Genomic DNA, 17,105 nt, shown 5'->3' with positions numbered 1-17,105 from the left:
TCTGGACCTGAAGACAGGAACAATCGACCCCACAGCGGCCGAGCACCGGCGCGGTCACGCTGCGAAGGCGTTTTGATACATCCAAGTCATTTCCCCAGACCTACGGTTTATTACAGCCAGTTATAATTGCTGTTAATGTGAAAAGCATTTAATTATTATTTGTAGAATATCGATTATTTTCCATATCGGGCCCCTAAAGTGTGTTTTCAGAACACCGAGAGCCCTCATTTTCCAGCCACCACTGGATCCTAAAATTGCCTTATTGATAGGAATCCATATTCGACGTCCTGATGCGCCTGTTTATCAGATTCAATTAATTTCTATGTTCATTTTTTTAAGTAATTTCGGCCAGAGCGCCTCACTGCTTCAGTAAGACTAAGAAGAAAATGATGAACATACAGATTATGCCCTGTGAAACCACCTAAAATACATTCTATTTTAAATTAAGGATATAAAATGAGGACAGGAAATGTAATTCCAGGATTATTTTTTTTAATAATTACTGTTAGAGCCAATAGTAACATATAAACAATGTCATATATAAATGAATATCAGTAATATATCTCATAAACGCACCAATAAGTGCAGAGGTGATGGTGAGTTGATGGATGTACTAGTGTTCAAGAGGTATACACTGGTCAGCCTGACCGCTGTGAGGCACTTTGTTTTCAGGGACACACCACAATAAAAAGTATCTTAATGTCAATGGATGTTTCTTCAAATGCTTCAAGCTTTCACTAAGATATTATTAAGCACACAATATCTTCAAAAAATAAAAAAAACTGCTGAAGACTGCCCTCTAGTGTCACCATGTGGTTGTGTAGCTAACATGTGCTGCATATGAACTAAACCAAATAAACAGAAAAGACAGAGGAGGTCACAGACTGAGGATTGGTTTATTCCTTTATTAGATGTTAAGAAAATCCACAATGAAACAAAATAATTTACTCAGGGTGTACATGAAATTAGAACGACACAGCTACTCGGGACAGATGGGATTTAGGAACATAGAGGAAGGGTGAGGGTGAAGGAGCATCATCTAGGTGGGAATGAAAAGACGAGGAAAACTCAAGTTTTCAGTGCTGCACATGCATCTGAAACTCTGCCACCATATCAATGTCGTTCCAAATGCATATACCCCCACTGAATGCATTTTCTCGCCATACATGTTTGTTTTTTTTCTTTTTCAATTAGTTTTATGTTTTGTTTGTTTTTTTTGTTTTTTTAAACACACCCTATTAAAATGGAAGAATTAAATGGAGAAAGGTGTGATGCATTCCTTTCAACTCCCATGTAAGTTAGCTTTTTGCACACATTCACTGACAGATTCACACACACACACACACACACACATCGCTCGCGCACACACTCGCAGTCATATCACATTCTTTCAATCATTGATATCACCTCACTCATATTTTTTTTTTTTTTTTTAAATCAAAATATTTTGTTCAACCCAACATAAAAAGATGGAGAGTGATGTTTGCATGCTGCATTTTCAGAGACATTCCATGGTTTGTTTTTTCTCAGGTGTCCCTCACTCAAAAGTAATCAACATGCAAAATTAACTGAATGACTTTTCTCCATTTACTGTTGAATGTTTACATGCGCCAAGGTGTTGCATAGGACTCGGGGCTTTTGAATTCCCCTCCGCATTGCTTATGCAATCTACAATGGCTTAGTTCTTTTTTTTTTCTTTTTTTTTATCCCAAAATCTATAGCTCTAAATTAAGGACAGTCACCTGTGTGGTTTCCTTGGAAAGAACTCCTGTCAATAATTACTGCTCTACAATCAAAGAAAGGTTTTACATTAATGCTTCAATGCACTGTCATGGGTCTGAGTGTAGATTATGCAGTATGCTTATATTAAAAAATTCCTGAGTGTCTGATGACTGTCAAAGAAAGGTGACAAGACCCTGAAGTTGAGTACCTTTCATTCAGCTACTTGGGAGACCTTTTTCAACTGAAGTGGCATTGGATTGAACAAATCTTGGGCATTGACAATCTTTGCATTTTCAAATGAGGAAGCCATTTCCAAAGCCATGCCCACTTTCACCTGCGACATTGCATCACAAGAAGTCTGCTTGCACTGATGACCTTTTTTAATTACCTGTTAATGTAAGGATGATTTTAGTTATCTGTGCTTCAGTTTCAAGGTAAGATGTGACAAATAAGTCACCCTGCTACTGTCCTCAAAACCTGTTCGAAAAAGCAAGAGTTAAATCAGGGGAAAATGTATCTGCAGATGCTTTAACTAAATTTAATTTTCAAAGCACAGGTCATGAGAAGGGTCAGCAAACAACATCTCAAGGGTTTTTCATAGCTATTTTGTTCAGGGTGCGTCAAATTGGTGGGGCACTAATGCATTTACATTTTTGTGAATATATGTCTGCATACATTCACATTTCTCTGAGATAAAGTTCTAGTTTACTCACTCTGAACCAGTGCCTTCACAAGTTCTATGCTGACACACACAGTGAGACATAACTTAATATTTCAACAAGATATATTGTAAACCAAAAAATAAAAACACACCTCACATGGAAAAAAAAAAAAAAGCATTTGTACCTTGTAATTGTAACTGTAAGTGTAATTATGTCATGTTTTTGGTTTGACCATTGCCCCGCCACTTGTTTTGTTATACATTTGTTATACATTTGTTTGCAGCATGGACAGTTAACATCAATCAATGCTGACTTTGTCCTTTCTGCTGGGCGACACAAAGGATGTGTAAAAATGTGAGATTTAAATACCTGCACGCATTTCTGCTTCAGCTGTTACAGGCCTGACAACTAAGAGGCTACCTTAAAATAAAAACCAAGCCACATTAAGCAAGAATCAGGCAAAACTTTTTTCTTCTTTTCACAATTTTTGCAAAAATATATTCATGGCGTCTGACTGTCTGGACTACAAACAAAACTAGGCTTTGCCATCTACTTATCACAGCCATAAAATGGAACTGCAACTTCAAAAGATTTTTGAACATACTTATAGCACCAATAGTCTGTACCATAGAAATTACAAAAAAAAAAAAAAGAAGTTTCATTCAATTGCAACACAGGTGTCTGCAGAAATGGCTGTAGTCATGATGGGTCTTGACCCCAGAACATAAACTTTTTTTTTCCCCAATTCTTTTACAGCATTGCATTTCAAGTAGATTATTAGTATTTTTGCCAACAAAACTCCTTTTGATTTCCTGTTTCTTTTTTTTTTATTGTCATTTTTAAAGGATTTTTTTATTTTAGCCTCACAAACCATACTATGTCTACTACTAGCTTTTGAAAGACTATCACCATTCAAAGATCAGACTCATTTATGATAACTTTTCACACATGGGGAAATTCATGGATATTCAGAAGAAAGCTGCACACATTCTCTACTTCACATTCAGAAAGTCTTCCAAACAAACTATTTAAATTAAACTCTCAAATTCTTACACAACTCAAAAAACCTCAACATCCTTATATTGTCTTTCTGAACACAAGATGGAAAGTAGAGTATGCGATAGCAGTTGTTTCACACAACGTTAGGTTTAACTAGAAAAAGAGGAGTGAGACTGGCTGGACAAACATACATGCACAACCATTCAGACACCACCAACTACCAGTAACCTAGTTCAAAAGCAAAATGGTGGGAACAAAACTGACAAGGATAGAACAAAAGATTGTCCCTACTACCTAACTGTGAGACTTGGATGAGGATCAGTGTACAGAAGAATCAAATGAAACAAATTCTAAAATGCCTAAAATGCATGTCTGCACATTGCATCACTCAAAGACAGAACGTGTTTTTTGAGTTTTCCTATTTTCACTCACTTTTTGTTGATCTGATTGTTGATTACACATGGATTTAAGTTAGTAAATGAAAACCAGCAGGTTATGTGTGGGGTTTTGGAGGGGTGTCTCAGAAAATTAGCCTACATTAGGTTTTCCAGCTCTGAGATGACCCTGAATCTTTGCTGGTAGAGGTCCAGTCACAAAAGGAGAGGAAGGTTTCCTCTTGAAGACAAGTGTCCTCTGCAAAACTGGAGTATTCAAATGTTGCTGCTCCCTGGAGAAGGAAATCAGGGAAACTGTTAGATTGTTGCATATGGAAATATCCATGCTACATCTGATCATTGTTCTCTGTATTGTCGCTTCCTTTACCTCCTGCATATGTAGTATTTACAGACTACTTTCAGAGACTTGCTGTGACCCTTCAGATTCTCTGACCTAATTAGGAATTTCAACTTGATTGCTACAGAAAATGTCTTTACCACATTCACTCAGTGAATTTTGGAAGCTGTTACCAAAAACTGGGATATTATTTAGATGGAACATATTTTGGCAGCTGCTGAGCCCTGACACCTCACGTCAATATTTGGCCAATCCATCAGTTTCTTAGCACTAGCACTCTCTAGTGCTCCTAATGGAAAAAGTCAGTCTGACACCCTGACATTCTGCATTGTATAGACCTTGCCACTTTGTCTACTGTACACTGTTAATCAACTACAATATAACATCGTAGGAATTCACACTGTCGGTGACTGACTTATTCAATCAAGGGTTACGATCAGTGTATTTTATTTTGGGTAACTTAACACTGATCTCCCCTTTAGATTTACATTGTCCATTTCATACACCTGTTAAACTGTGTGACTACATCCAGATCCAAAAGGTGCTGCTGTATTCCTGGGGCCAGCTAAGACAAGCATGTTTCAAGGAAAATGAGAAAGCACAAGTAAATACTGTTTCAGGGCTGGTCATGTTCTGGGTCCAACAGAGGAAATGTAACATTTTTTCACTTCCTTCCTTGTTTCCTTGCTTTCTGTGCCCTAAACCAGCATTACTCTGTGTTGCGCTTATGGTTTATGGGCTTTACATTGAGACCATCACTGTTTTTGCTGTGTTGTTTCAGTAACTTCAACCATTGTTCAACCTGTTACTGACAATATAACTGTCAGTGTGGATCTGTGGCAGGAAGTTTTTAATTAATCAAGACTTTTCTTGTCTCACACAAAAAGAAAAAACTAGACTGGAAAGGTTAACAGAATTGATCAACGCATGGTCTGGTGCAAGATGTCTTACTTTCAAACGACAGTTTTCAGGCCATAATCTGAGTTGGACCATATATGTACGGTTCAATAAGTTGCATGTTAATTAATAACTTTAACCCCTTAAACAAATGTGTTGATACTTATCATGTCTTACATCGAAATAAAATTATGACAGAAACATTAACTGTCAATATTTTTGATGTATTGTGAATGAAAAAGAATTAAAAAACATTTATCTTAACACATTTACCTGTACACTGAGAGCCAGGGAAAATGGGGGAATAGAGTGTGTTCTGCCACCAGCACTCATCTTGCTGGTTGCCAGTTCCTCCCTGTCCACTTATATTTAACAGAGGGAACTAAACAAGACAAATGAGAAGTGGTTAGTGTGTTTCAGTAAAGAGCTGCAAGAGACATCACAGGTGGAACCTGACAACAGCTGATGTGAGATTATGAAATGCTGTATGGTTAGGTCTGTATTTTTATGTAATTCTCTAGTACAGTGATCACAACAGACTGATAATCTTAGGAAATAATTTCAAAGAAACCCTCACCTCTGGCACATCTCCAACAAAGTCATAAGCAATCCCATACTTGGGGATCTGACCCGCTGGTGCACATAAGCAGGACTGTTTATCTCCCGAAGATTCCTCTTTTTGAATCTTGGCGTCGGAGACGTCCGTCTGTCCACCTGCAGTTGACGCAGCTGCTGCCGTTTTGCAGTCTAAGCAAATCTCTTGCTCAGCAATTGGCAGGAGGGCACTGGAGCCCTCCTGTGAATCCAGAGAAGTCTGGGCACTCTTCTCCATGCCAGACTTCTTTAATCTGGGTAAAAATTTCCCAGATTCCAGTTCTGACTTCCCGTAATAAGGGCCCTCACATTCTGCATCCTCCTCCAGAGGTTTGAGGTCTGCCTGAGGATCATCAAAGACGTCCACTGGCGCCAGGACGGGAAAACTCATCTCCTCTTTGTCAGTCTCAGCCTCTGAATCACTTACTCCACCTGGAGACAACTCTGAGGCCGAAATTGGTCGGAAATGAGTCCTGGGGGAAATGCGAATGGCCCTGTACTGCGTCCGGTTGATGCCATATATTCGTGGGTGGAAGGCTTCATTCTCCGAGTCCGAGCAAAGAATGGATTTGGGCTTGAACCCTGGACTGAAAGAAGCCATGTCCTCAGGCTCAAAAGAACACTCAACATGGAGGACTTGAGAGAAGGGATTGTTTAGGTTGAAGGATGCGAACGGGTATTCTAAGCCTTGTTCCTCACTGTGCAAGCCTCCGTAAGATCCAAGCAAATCTTCATGGAAGATGAAAGAAAATCCCTTATTCAATCCATCTCCACCTCCTCTAATGGCCTGGTCACTCTGCCCAAAGGACACAAGGGGCCTCCACAGGGGCCTGTGCCCAGGGGCAAAGCAGCTGCTCGTGTTCATGAAAACATCTGTGCCAGTGATGGTTAGCATATCAGAACTAGAAGCAGATGCAGCTGCAGCAGCACACTGTAGCAGGCTATCTTGGGTGTCGCTTGGCGGCACAACAGCCCAATTCTTATCACCACTTAGTGTCTTCAACTCTCCATACACCCCTCCTAGGATGAATGATGTGCTCTCCTTGTCAGAGTTCAAGTCCCAGGGCTTGGACGGAGTCATGTAATCCCCAGCACCATCTACCTTGGAGAGTTTGTTTTTGGCTAAGTCCTGTTCTTCTTTCTTGCCTTCCCAAAGGTGATACTCTGACCGCTGCACTGCTTTTTTCTGAGGTCCCTGAATTGGAAGTCCTTTTGCCTGCACCTCTGGACAGCTGCAGCAATAACTGCCTGACTCATCTGAGAACAGCCCCTCGCTTGGTTTTTCTGCTCCTTGCCTTGACATTACAGATTTGCCATCTCTGATATCAGTCCAAATGTCCTTTATTATCCCTGAGCTGTAATCATCACTCTGTTGGTTTGTGTTGTCCGAAAACATGCCAGTGCTGTACTGTTTACTCTCATCCTCTTCTAATGCTATACCACAAATGGACTCCAATTTAGATTTTTTGGTGAAGGTCTGATTGGATGCTGCGCTAACACTGACCTCCTCACACTTTCGGCCAGTCTCCTCTTGCAAAAAATCCAAGATTTCATCCTCTAGATATGTACCAGAGAGAGGAGGGATTATACAATCAATCTCTTCATTGCCAATTTGAGCAGCATCCTCCATTGGAGCATTTGCTTGTTCGTTGTCTGAACGAGTCTCCTCTGAATGTGACCACGGACTGCAAGTTCGTGTTGAAAGGTTAGAACAGTGTTCAGTTTCGTCAAAGGCACTATTTTTGGTCCATATTAGCAAACGAGACTGTTTATTAGAATGTGGGTCGAGACAGCTACAGACATCTGTGTTGTTTTCGTGACCAACGGTGAGTGAGTCACGGGGAAAAGGAAAAGTGGGGCTGTCATACTGCAGCTCAAAGAGAGAGAAGCAGGATGAGTTCAAACCAGATGGTTCACTGGTGGCCTCAGGGACAGGTGGCTCCTCCAGATTTCCAGATAGTTTGCTCAGGGTGAATGAAACACTATCAAGGAGGGGGGAAAGCCGAATGGGAGAGTCTCCTATGAAGCTTTCTCCATCTATATCTTCTGACGTAGATGGTGAATAACATCCCCACACTTGAGCCATATTTTCAAGATCCTCCATTAAGAATCCAACAGATCCCGAAGCCTCTTGTGAGTCTGCCCGTATTGCACTTTTCCCTTGCTGCTCAAGGCCATCTAACACTAAACAACATTCTGCCTCAACGTCTCTTTGCTCTTTGCTTTTTTGTCGAATCATGCTTAAGATCCGACTCTCTTGTATCGAGTCTGAGGCACTAGTATCCAATATGGATTGATAAATATCAACTTCATAGAAGTGAGTGAATTCAGACAGATGCTTGTCATCTAAATCTCTACTATCCTCTGGCTGAGGGCAGCTTGAGGTCCCAGTGAGTTCAGCAGTTTCATCTTCTGTTTCACCAGGCCCTTCCACAAAGTGCCCATCCACAAACGAGCCTGCTGCTAGGTATGCCCTCTGGTAGCTCTCATTGGCAATGCAGATTCCCTGGATTCTCTCCGGCAGCCTCTCAATGTCAGTTGACAAGGCAAAGCCATCCGAAGAGTCCATCTTGCTTCGATATTTTGTTTCCAGCTTGCTTTGTCTGCTGCTGAAAGGTACAAAATACTCTGTGATGGGCTCAGTGTACCAAAGTGGCTCCTCCATATATTCCTTTTTGTTTCTGGCCTCAACTCCGGACTCTTTTGCTTCCACCCAGCCTGGATCTTTATGAATTTCCTTGAGCGGTCTCTTCCCCTTTTTGTAAAGCTGTGGTTGTTTGGCAGCACCTCCCGTAGCGCTGCTACTGCTCCCTCCTGTGTTTCTTCGCTCTTCTTTGTCAATTACCTTCACCTGCAGCTTCACCTGCCCACTGTTGCGTATTCTCTTATTTTTTGCAGCCTCTCTGGATTTGTGCCTTATTCTAACTGCCTTGCTTCTGGATGACTTGGTGTCACCCTGGTTCCCACTTGAGCTTGAGCCTGCCTCACTAGAGCCAGATGACCAGGATCTGTGTCTGCATTTGCCCTCAGATCTGTGTCTGGTCTGTCTCTTAGAGTGGACGGTAGATTTCTCCTCCACTGCTGCACCACCATGGTATCGGTTTTCTTTCTCCTTCTTGCTCCGTCTTTGCTGGCCTCTTTCGTTGGTCACAGTAGTGATGGTACCACATGCCTCAAGGTTTCGCTCCTTTGCAGCCTCACCTTCACTGTTGCAATCTTTTGGGGAAGAGGTGTCGGTGCTCGTCTGTGGGGCTGCAGAGGATGATGAACTTGAGTATGCGCAGGCCTTAGCTTTGTTCCACACCGTCATGATCTCTTGGAGACAAACAGGTTTCTCTGACAAAGGAGGAAAGGCTTCATAATACCTGCAGTCACAACAGACATGAGAGAAAGGTTGATTTAAATGCATTCATTGCAATATAGTTGAAATAAAGTAATTATGGGTGTGTTCTGGGGCCACTTTTTGTAAATACAAAAATCCACCAGGTACACCGTGTCCACAATGATGTAGCTTACATTTCCACCTGGTCCTTTGAAGAGGGGGACTCAGCTCGCTCTGGAGACTGAGAGCCATCAGATTTCTTTTGAATCTGTTTTTCCTCTGTTAAAAAAAAACAAAAAAAACACATTTAATAGAACAACATCATATTAGAACAGTTATTACTCAACTTAATCTATTCCTAATCAAAAAATTTGCACTATGTTAGGTAAGGGAATAAACCAAACCTTTCTGTTTGTTTTGGATGTCCTTAAGTTTAGAGCAAAGCTCTTCAACCAGGCTCTCAATTCCAGAGTTCTGCACAGAAGAATATGACAAAAGACATATTTTTGAGTCACATTATAAATAATAATAATAATAGTACCGTATTTTCCGCACTATAAGGCGCACTGGATTATAAGGCGCACTGTCAATGAATGGTCTATTTTCAAACTTTTTTCATATATAAAGCGCACCGGACTATAAGGCGCATTAAGCGAAACAAAACAGTCAGATAAGTCAAACTTTATTAAACGCGTTCACAATAACTCTCAACATTGTTCAAACGTTAATGAGCGTATTCACAATAACTCCCAACCTTGTTCAGTCATAACACGTAAAAAAACCACAGTCTGATACTGCTAAATCAAACATTAGCGTATTCACATTAACTCCTTATAGGTCCTTATACACACACACTGTAATATTATGGTGAAGCACAGTATGTGTTACTCCGCGACGCTCCTGACTACGATAGCATTAATGCTGCAAGCGGTGCGGCTTTGTTAGTTTACCAAAGTCGTACTAAAACATTTTGACAGAGCGCCGTGAGCGCCGTGTACCACACAAAATCGCTTCGAGGTCAGTAAGCACAACATGAATTAATCCATATATAAGGCGCTCCGGATTATAAGGCGCACTGTTTTTGTTTTTTGAGAAAATTAAAGGCTTTTAAGTGCGCCTTATAGTCCGGAAAATACGGTACATATAAATATAAATATTGTGACTGGCCAATAATTAGCATCATGCAATTAAATTCATTACTTGATGTTCACATAAACCTGTCATAAAAAACTTGGAGCCTGAACAATAGTTAGCATTGGTCTAAGCACACTGACATCTAAGAAAACATCTGAGAACTGACTGATAACAATGTCAATCAACATTATGAAAGAGCATCAGTATTAGTGCTGCATTGTGGTGACTGTAGGGACCAGCTGACTGAACAAAATCATGCACAGGTAACAGTCCTAGAATCTGTCTGCTACTATTTGTGATTTTTTTTAAGAAAAAAAGATACAAAGAAAGCAAGCCCTGACATAAACACAAAAGAACAGTTTCCTTTCCACGAGCTATAGGTGAGAATGCAGACTTTCCAACAGCTACTTTGACCCCATATGTGACTCAAGAGAAAGAATGAAAGGCACGTGGTTGACACAAGTCAAACCAGCTGACTTGAGAGAGCTTAGGCATGCTTGGCAATGACTGTTCTAAATTTAGGTATGGTGCAGAAATGGTTTTTTAAAAAAACAAATAAATTAATAAAAATATAGGCTGGGCAATAGCATAAGAGATTGCCTCACCATGATCTGAAACTCCTGAAACATTTACTTCATTTCATGTTTGGCTTAATGTCTTCTCAAATTGAGCAACGTGATGTGTAAAAAACATATAAACAACAAGGGTTTGAAATAAACAAGACAACCAAGTTAAACTGCTAGCTTAGACCAAACAGGCACTGTCAAAACAAATAATTCAAACAAATCACAACATAGCTGCTCCTCAGTACCAGTCCTGTCATACTTTTTTTTAGCTCTCACTTCCTGTTCACTCTCCAGAAAATAATATTCCTTACCATGCCACCTCATGAAAGGCAAAGCAAGGTTTTCTCCTGCCCTGTGTTTCCTCTTGCATCATTGTGCTAATGCCAGTCAGCTGACAGCCGACCGAGTCTGCTGCTCACTGCTGCAATCCCGTGCAGCGTGTTCTGGTTAAAAAATAGACCGCAGAGTCCAGTCCCCAGAGAAGAGCTCAACACTCCTCCTCTTGCCTTGCAGACCCTTCCCCCTACCCTCCCCCCCCAGCTTTGTGTCATTCTCAACTAAAGCACACCTTCCTTACTACTGCTGGCCAGGAAAAATACGTCAGCAAATCTCTCTGTAGCTTTATACACAGAGAGTGGCATAAAATATAATCTATACTTCAGGAATGGATACTTACAAACAAACAAATGCCATTCCTTTGAAGGTCATGTATTCTAAGTGAGGACAACATTGTTTTATGTCAACGCAGAACTTTTCACTGCTGACCTTAATATAACCTTTCTAATGAAGACTAAGTGAAGGTGGGGACACCCAGCCAAATGAGGTGACTCTGCATTTACAGTAAGATCTCCCATTGTTCAATGCTTTAGCCTCCCAAATTGACAAGGCTTTAAACATGGACTATTCACGTGATTCATGTGATTAATATCTGCATGACTGCACCATAACGAACAACAAGGAATACCACAGTAACAAATTCCTGAAATAATTAGACGATATACACCCTAGTGCCTTCTCTACTCAGAATGTTTTTGATACTTCTCATTCATAAGTTTCATGAAAAAAACTAGAATGGAACTCAGTAGAAAGCATATGTCCGCCAAGGCCAAAAAATCACCAAATTGTACAATGTCATAGAGCTCAACATCATAAATATGAGAAACTGACAGAAGTGTCAAAAAATATTTCAATGTTAAGGAAAGTGCCCCTTTGCCCCTTTTACTGGATTAGCACCAAAACTTAATGGTACTTTTTGCATAATACTACTGACAAAACACACCAACAAACAGACAGTCTGGGGGTGAAAACACATCCTCCTTAGCAGATGTAACAAGGCAGGTCAAACAGCTTCTGCCTCAACATGAGTAATAAATGGTTTGCATTCCTCCAAAGTGAAACTGATTTAAGACAATAAATAAAAAAGCATAATTTTACCACTCCTCAAACGTAATTTGAATCACAGGATTATAACAATTAGGCAGAACAATGCTTACTTCATCAGATGCGGAGCGGAGGCATTGCACAGCTGCTTGTTTCTTCATTTCCTCAAGACTCAGGTCAGTCCCTCCTTTCTTCTTACTCTTACCCCATTTCTTCCCAGTTCCCTTCTCCCAGCCCAAGAAGATGTCATTTTCCTGTCAAACACAAACCGAGAAAAGTTAGTCACAAAGGACAAATGAGTGAACAGTAACAAGAAAAAAGGCAAAGAATATAAAGATTATACTTATTATATACTATACAACATACTATGTAAACTTATTATAAATGTGTATGAACATTTCTAGATATGCTTATAACCATAACAATTTGGACACAAACATAGCAAACTGCATATCATCCAATGTAATGGCGACAGAAATAAAAGGAGGAGTTAGTCAGTGGTACGAGTGCCATGACATGAAAGAAAAACCCCATTGTTACCCTCTCCTGGCAAATTGATATCTTCCTGTAAGAGTGCCATTATATTCCCCACATCAACTTCCCCTCCTGAATAAAACTCACTGTCCATTCAGATGACAATACACTACACAAACAAAGATAAACAATTATTTTATAAGCTTTTTGACTTGAGTAGAAGTATTTCTTTAAGGTTGTTGGAGGCCACCTGGTCCTGCAGGTCGTAGTCGTAACTGTCATGCAGGAGAAGGCTGAGGACATAGCGGGTGTAGATCATGGCATCAATCCCGCACTTCTCAAGCTCCTGGCCAAGCCAGCTTTGTACTGGCCCCAGTGACTGGAGCAGGGACATCTCTGAGGCAGGCAGGGGGCCCACAAGGGGGTAGGGGCAAGAGAGATTTTCAGGAGGAGCAGGACCGTCTGAATCGGTGCTCACTGGACGCATGGGACCTCAGGTGTTGGCCATTCTCAGGTGGAGCAGCATTGTGATGGGTAGTTATGGGTGGCCGGTGGAGGTGGGTATGGGGAGAGGATGAGGCAGAACCTATCTGGAAGAGGGGCAGTCACTCCAGCAGGATGCAGTGAAGGGGCTCTACATGTGGAGGCATGTAGTAGGTTTTTTTTTTCGTTTTTTATTGCTTTGAGCAAAAAAGGGGATTTTACTCGTCAGGCATGGCTTATGCTGCTGATAGATCTCAGCTGCTGAGCAAAACACAAGATGTGTTTGCGTCTCAGTTGCAGGGGTCCATTTTGGGGCTATGTCTCACTTCATCGGCACAACCTGAAACAGAGCAAACAAACCTTTAAAACAACAAAATGCATGCCCCCTTTGATTTTAGAAGGGAAGGAAAAAAGAGAACAAGTGATATAACGACAAATGTTATGACAGATCCGACCACTGAAGATAAGTTTTGTTCCTTATCCCAGGTAAGTTTTATCAGTTCATAGCCGTGCTAATGAGCTCCTAAGAGAGCATGAGCTCTTTGAATAATGCAGGCAGCAGCCACAATCTTGATGCATTATGTGTGTGAACCTGCTTTAAAACAAGTTAGCAATAACAACTGACACTCCAGAGGCTTGGGTTTAAACCACTGTGATGTGACTTTTCATCAAAATATAGCACATTCACTAGAAAAAGACTCTAATGTGACTGTATCTCAAACATCCATGTTATTCAAGTCTATATGTGTAATGTTTTGTAAATGCAATCTATCTCAAGAAATGACAGGAGAAGTGGTCATGACCTGTGGCAACATCTCTCTGCCTCAATAAAAGCAAGGTTTTGTAATACTTCTAATGCAGGAAGCAGCACTTTACTTATTACTTTTATTATTCCCTCCATTACAATCACAAAAACAACAGCTGTATAATTACAGTTGTGAGCAATAAAAATGTCCAAAAATGTTCAGAATTAGTGTCCGTGACAAAAGAACTCACAACCAACTTAGTGTTACTGTGTGGGAATCGCTTGCTGTCAAGTTCATGTGTTTCATATGGTAGCAGTAGATTAGAGAACCGACGCGAAGAGCAAATGGAGGCTGCACCGATTTGATTGGCTGGCCTAGTAGTCATTCAACAGTGGCATATTATAGGTTGCCTGTTAGAGACGTCAAAAGGGCAAGATAAGAAGCTTTGCCGTATGCAACCATACCATTTCGTCAGTCAGCGCCAGTACACAGAATAATATTGTGTCGGTTAAATAAATGCAGATTTGCAACAGCTGAAACGTCTGCTGGCTTTATCGATCATTGCTAAATATGGCTGACCAGTGTCTACAACCCAGCTGTTTCTTGTATAAATACTAGCCCCGGCAGCTAGCTCCTGACAGAACTGTCCACATACCAACTTCATCCTACAATACACGGAGGGCAATTTCTCCAACACGTGAAGGAACAAAATAATTCCGTTGGTGCAGAGTTAACTAACGCGTAATCCACTTTAGTACGGCTTTAACTTTGTGCAGATACTGATGGTCCGCCTGTACATTGCTGAGCTATAAACGATATATGAAATTAAGTACCGATGTCACTGTCATGTCAATACATCACAGAATCTGCGACTTGGTAACAGCTAAAGTGTCGACCGATGGTGTAGTGACTTGTGGTATTAACCCGGGTTAGCTAGCGTCACTTGGCAGGCAAGCAGCAAGGTTAGCTGGACCACCGACCTTTAGCTAATGAGCTAAGTTAGCCAAGTTAGCTGTCGATAGCTTCTCGCCCTTTGTCATGACAGTTTATTATTTTTACGATTACCTAGCATGCTTCACCAAGGTGAGACACGATACATTTCAGTTTAATTAGTTTAACCACGATATTTTCCCGTTCTGGGGAAGAGTAACGTTAGTTTGGTGTGTGTCAGGCAGGTGAGCGGAGGCAGCTTCTATACGGTGACATTAAAGCCCGACGGTTCCCAATTTAAGAGTTAGCCAGCGTCGCAAACGGCAGCGTGCTAATGTTAGGCCAAGTTTAAAGTTTCACTTGGAAGCACAGCACACAATACGGCCAAAAGTACACTATAACACAGCAAAGGTGTTCGATTCATTTTCAAACAAACGTTATCTTTCACGTACGCTTGTTATTGTGACCGAGGGGGAGGAGGAGCGGCAGCTCCGGCAGACTACTAGAGGACTGTCAGACGTTTTCCCTTCAAAAATGTGCGCCATGTCGTCATACAGCTCAAGAGTAAGCTGGCTAAACAAGGAACACTAAACACGGACAAAAACGCCAGAGTACAAGAAAACTCCCATCCGGGTCGCAAGTTTACTTACCTGCCGTGAGCTGAAGTAGAGAGAAGCAGCGAAAGGGGAGCGGCTATTTCTCTCCCGCTGCCGTTCCGAGCTTGAGCTCTGGAATCCGCTGCGGTAGCATCGCGTATCATGGACGCCGACAGAAATGGCGCTGTTTTCACGTTCAGTCCTTCTCCAACAACGTCAAGGAAACCGGCGACATTCGGGCTCAAGCTGAAGGAAGGTCACTCCTCCGTGACACACAGCGCGCAGAGCCACAATGTCCGCTACCAAAAGCCAGTTTCTGTCGGAGACGGACTATTGAATGCGCCACCCTCCGCGTTCGTATCTAGGCAACAAGGCAAACTTCCGCCGTCCTGTTCGTATAGGTTTGATTCCTCCGCTAGGGTATTGCATCAGAAGCCCAACTAGTACTCTCAGCATTTGTGCTCACGGTAAATTGCTGAATAACATTTAGCAGATTAAACTAAACACTGAAATTTTAATAAACGATCCTCTCCCCAGCCACCGTAGTTGGACAGTTCGCCATTTATTGTTAATGGTGGCATTTTCATCTAATGTTAGTCATGTTATGCTGCACAGACTACACACCTAACGAACAACAGGGATGACATGTCTGTGTGTGAAATTTTGCAACTTTATGACTGTATTTTTTTACAAAGCAAGTAAAATGAATTAGATTTTAATTTTCTGTTTAGACTCCTGTCTAATAATATGGTAGACAGATCTGACTCATACTGCTAGTAATTGTTAGGTCATAATAGTTGTCAATGTGGTAAGAACAATGCATCTAAACAGGCATAAACACCAGGTCCTCTGTCAGGAAAGGTCCTTTCCAATGGATTGATTTTACTCTAACTTATTTGGTATTACTGGGCCCTTCTGTTCTGGATATCAAGGATCACTTTTTGGTCAAAGCAGTATTGGAGTATTGGAGCTTTTGTCTTAACTTTTTATCAAGACACGATAGTATCTGCTCCTGCTACTACAACTGTGGCCTCTCCATTACTACCAGTGCTATTTATAGCACTGCTACTCCTCAAGAGCAAAAATTGTAAAGTGTGCCTCTGTCAAGTCTGTCAAAGCCTCTAGCCATTATGTGTGTGTGTGTGTGTGTGTGTGTGTTGAGGGTGGAGCTTATTCTTTACACTTACCACCTGCCCTCTATAAAGGGTCTATAGTGTGGCACACTTCAACTGCCCTCTGACCCCAGGGGTTGTGATCTATGGGACTGGATACGTCAAGGCCTATTGACCAGCTGTTTGCACGCCTGCTGCCACCTCCACACACAGGCGCACATAGAATGATACACTCCCGTGCGTCGCTGCCTCCTTGCAGTGTTACTAGTGGTAATTGTTTTTAAGTGTATGTGGAGCGAGTGTGTGTGTAGAGAGAGAGCAGAGGAGGTCAGGACAGGGTGTAGTTTGAGGTGTGTATGTTTGTGTGAGTGAGACAGATAATATCTAACAACTGACACATTATAAAGGCAATATCTGGAATTCTACTACAGTTCCCACGCTCCTCTGTGGTCATTTAGCAGACTAATCCCAAGTTCTGCTTTTGCTCTTTATCTAAAGTCAGAGCACTGCAGCCAAAGGCCAAACAAATATTGATCCTCTGCAACACAGAGGGTGAATTGATTAGGAAGTTGTGTGGGTTCTCACCAATATATGATACATACAGATACATAAGCTTTGACATAATCAACTGGAAGAATGAACACCAGAGTTGTTGTGTTTTGTCCTCTTAGTGCTGTCTCATCATCTGTTTTTGAAGGCTTTCCTATCACTGATAAAATCTCATTTGAATTTCAGCCTCAAGCACAGGAACATGCA

General features: G+C 41.4%; 1 protein-coding gene across 1 annotated transcript; it reads right to left on the bottom strand.

Moving 5' to 3' along the window:
* Nucleotides 1-3,199: 3,199 nt before the first annotated feature.
* kiaa0232 (KIAA0232 ortholog) lies at nt 3,200-15,431 on the bottom strand. Its single transcript, XM_071478082.1, has 8 exons — nt 15,292-15,431; nt 12,733-13,305; nt 12,122-12,262; nt 9,333-9,402; nt 9,123-9,207; nt 5,590-8,971; nt 5,286-5,394; nt 3,200-4,050 (listed from the first exon to the last, which is right to left on the bottom strand). Exons 2-8 carry the CDS (start codon nt 12,967-12,969, stop codon nt 4,034-4,036), a joined length of 4,041 nt encoding a protein of 1,346 aa, XP_071334183.1. The 5' UTR covers nt 12,970-13,305; nt 15,292-15,431; the 3' UTR covers nt 3,200-4,033.
* Nucleotides 15,432-17,105: the final 1,674 nt, after the last annotated feature.

This window comes from Trachinotus anak, unplaced genomic scaffold, assembly GCF_046630095.1.
Source record: "Trachinotus anak isolate AG129_WGS33_773 ecotype Australia unplaced genomic scaffold, CSIRO_AGI_Tana_v1 ptg000005l, whole genome shotgun sequence".
Classification (NCBI taxonomy): domain Eukaryota; kingdom Metazoa; phylum Chordata; class Actinopteri; order Carangiformes; family Carangidae; genus Trachinotus; species Trachinotus anak.
Note: the sequence above shows the minus strand (reverse complement) of the source record. Positions and strands in the feature narration are given on the sequence as shown.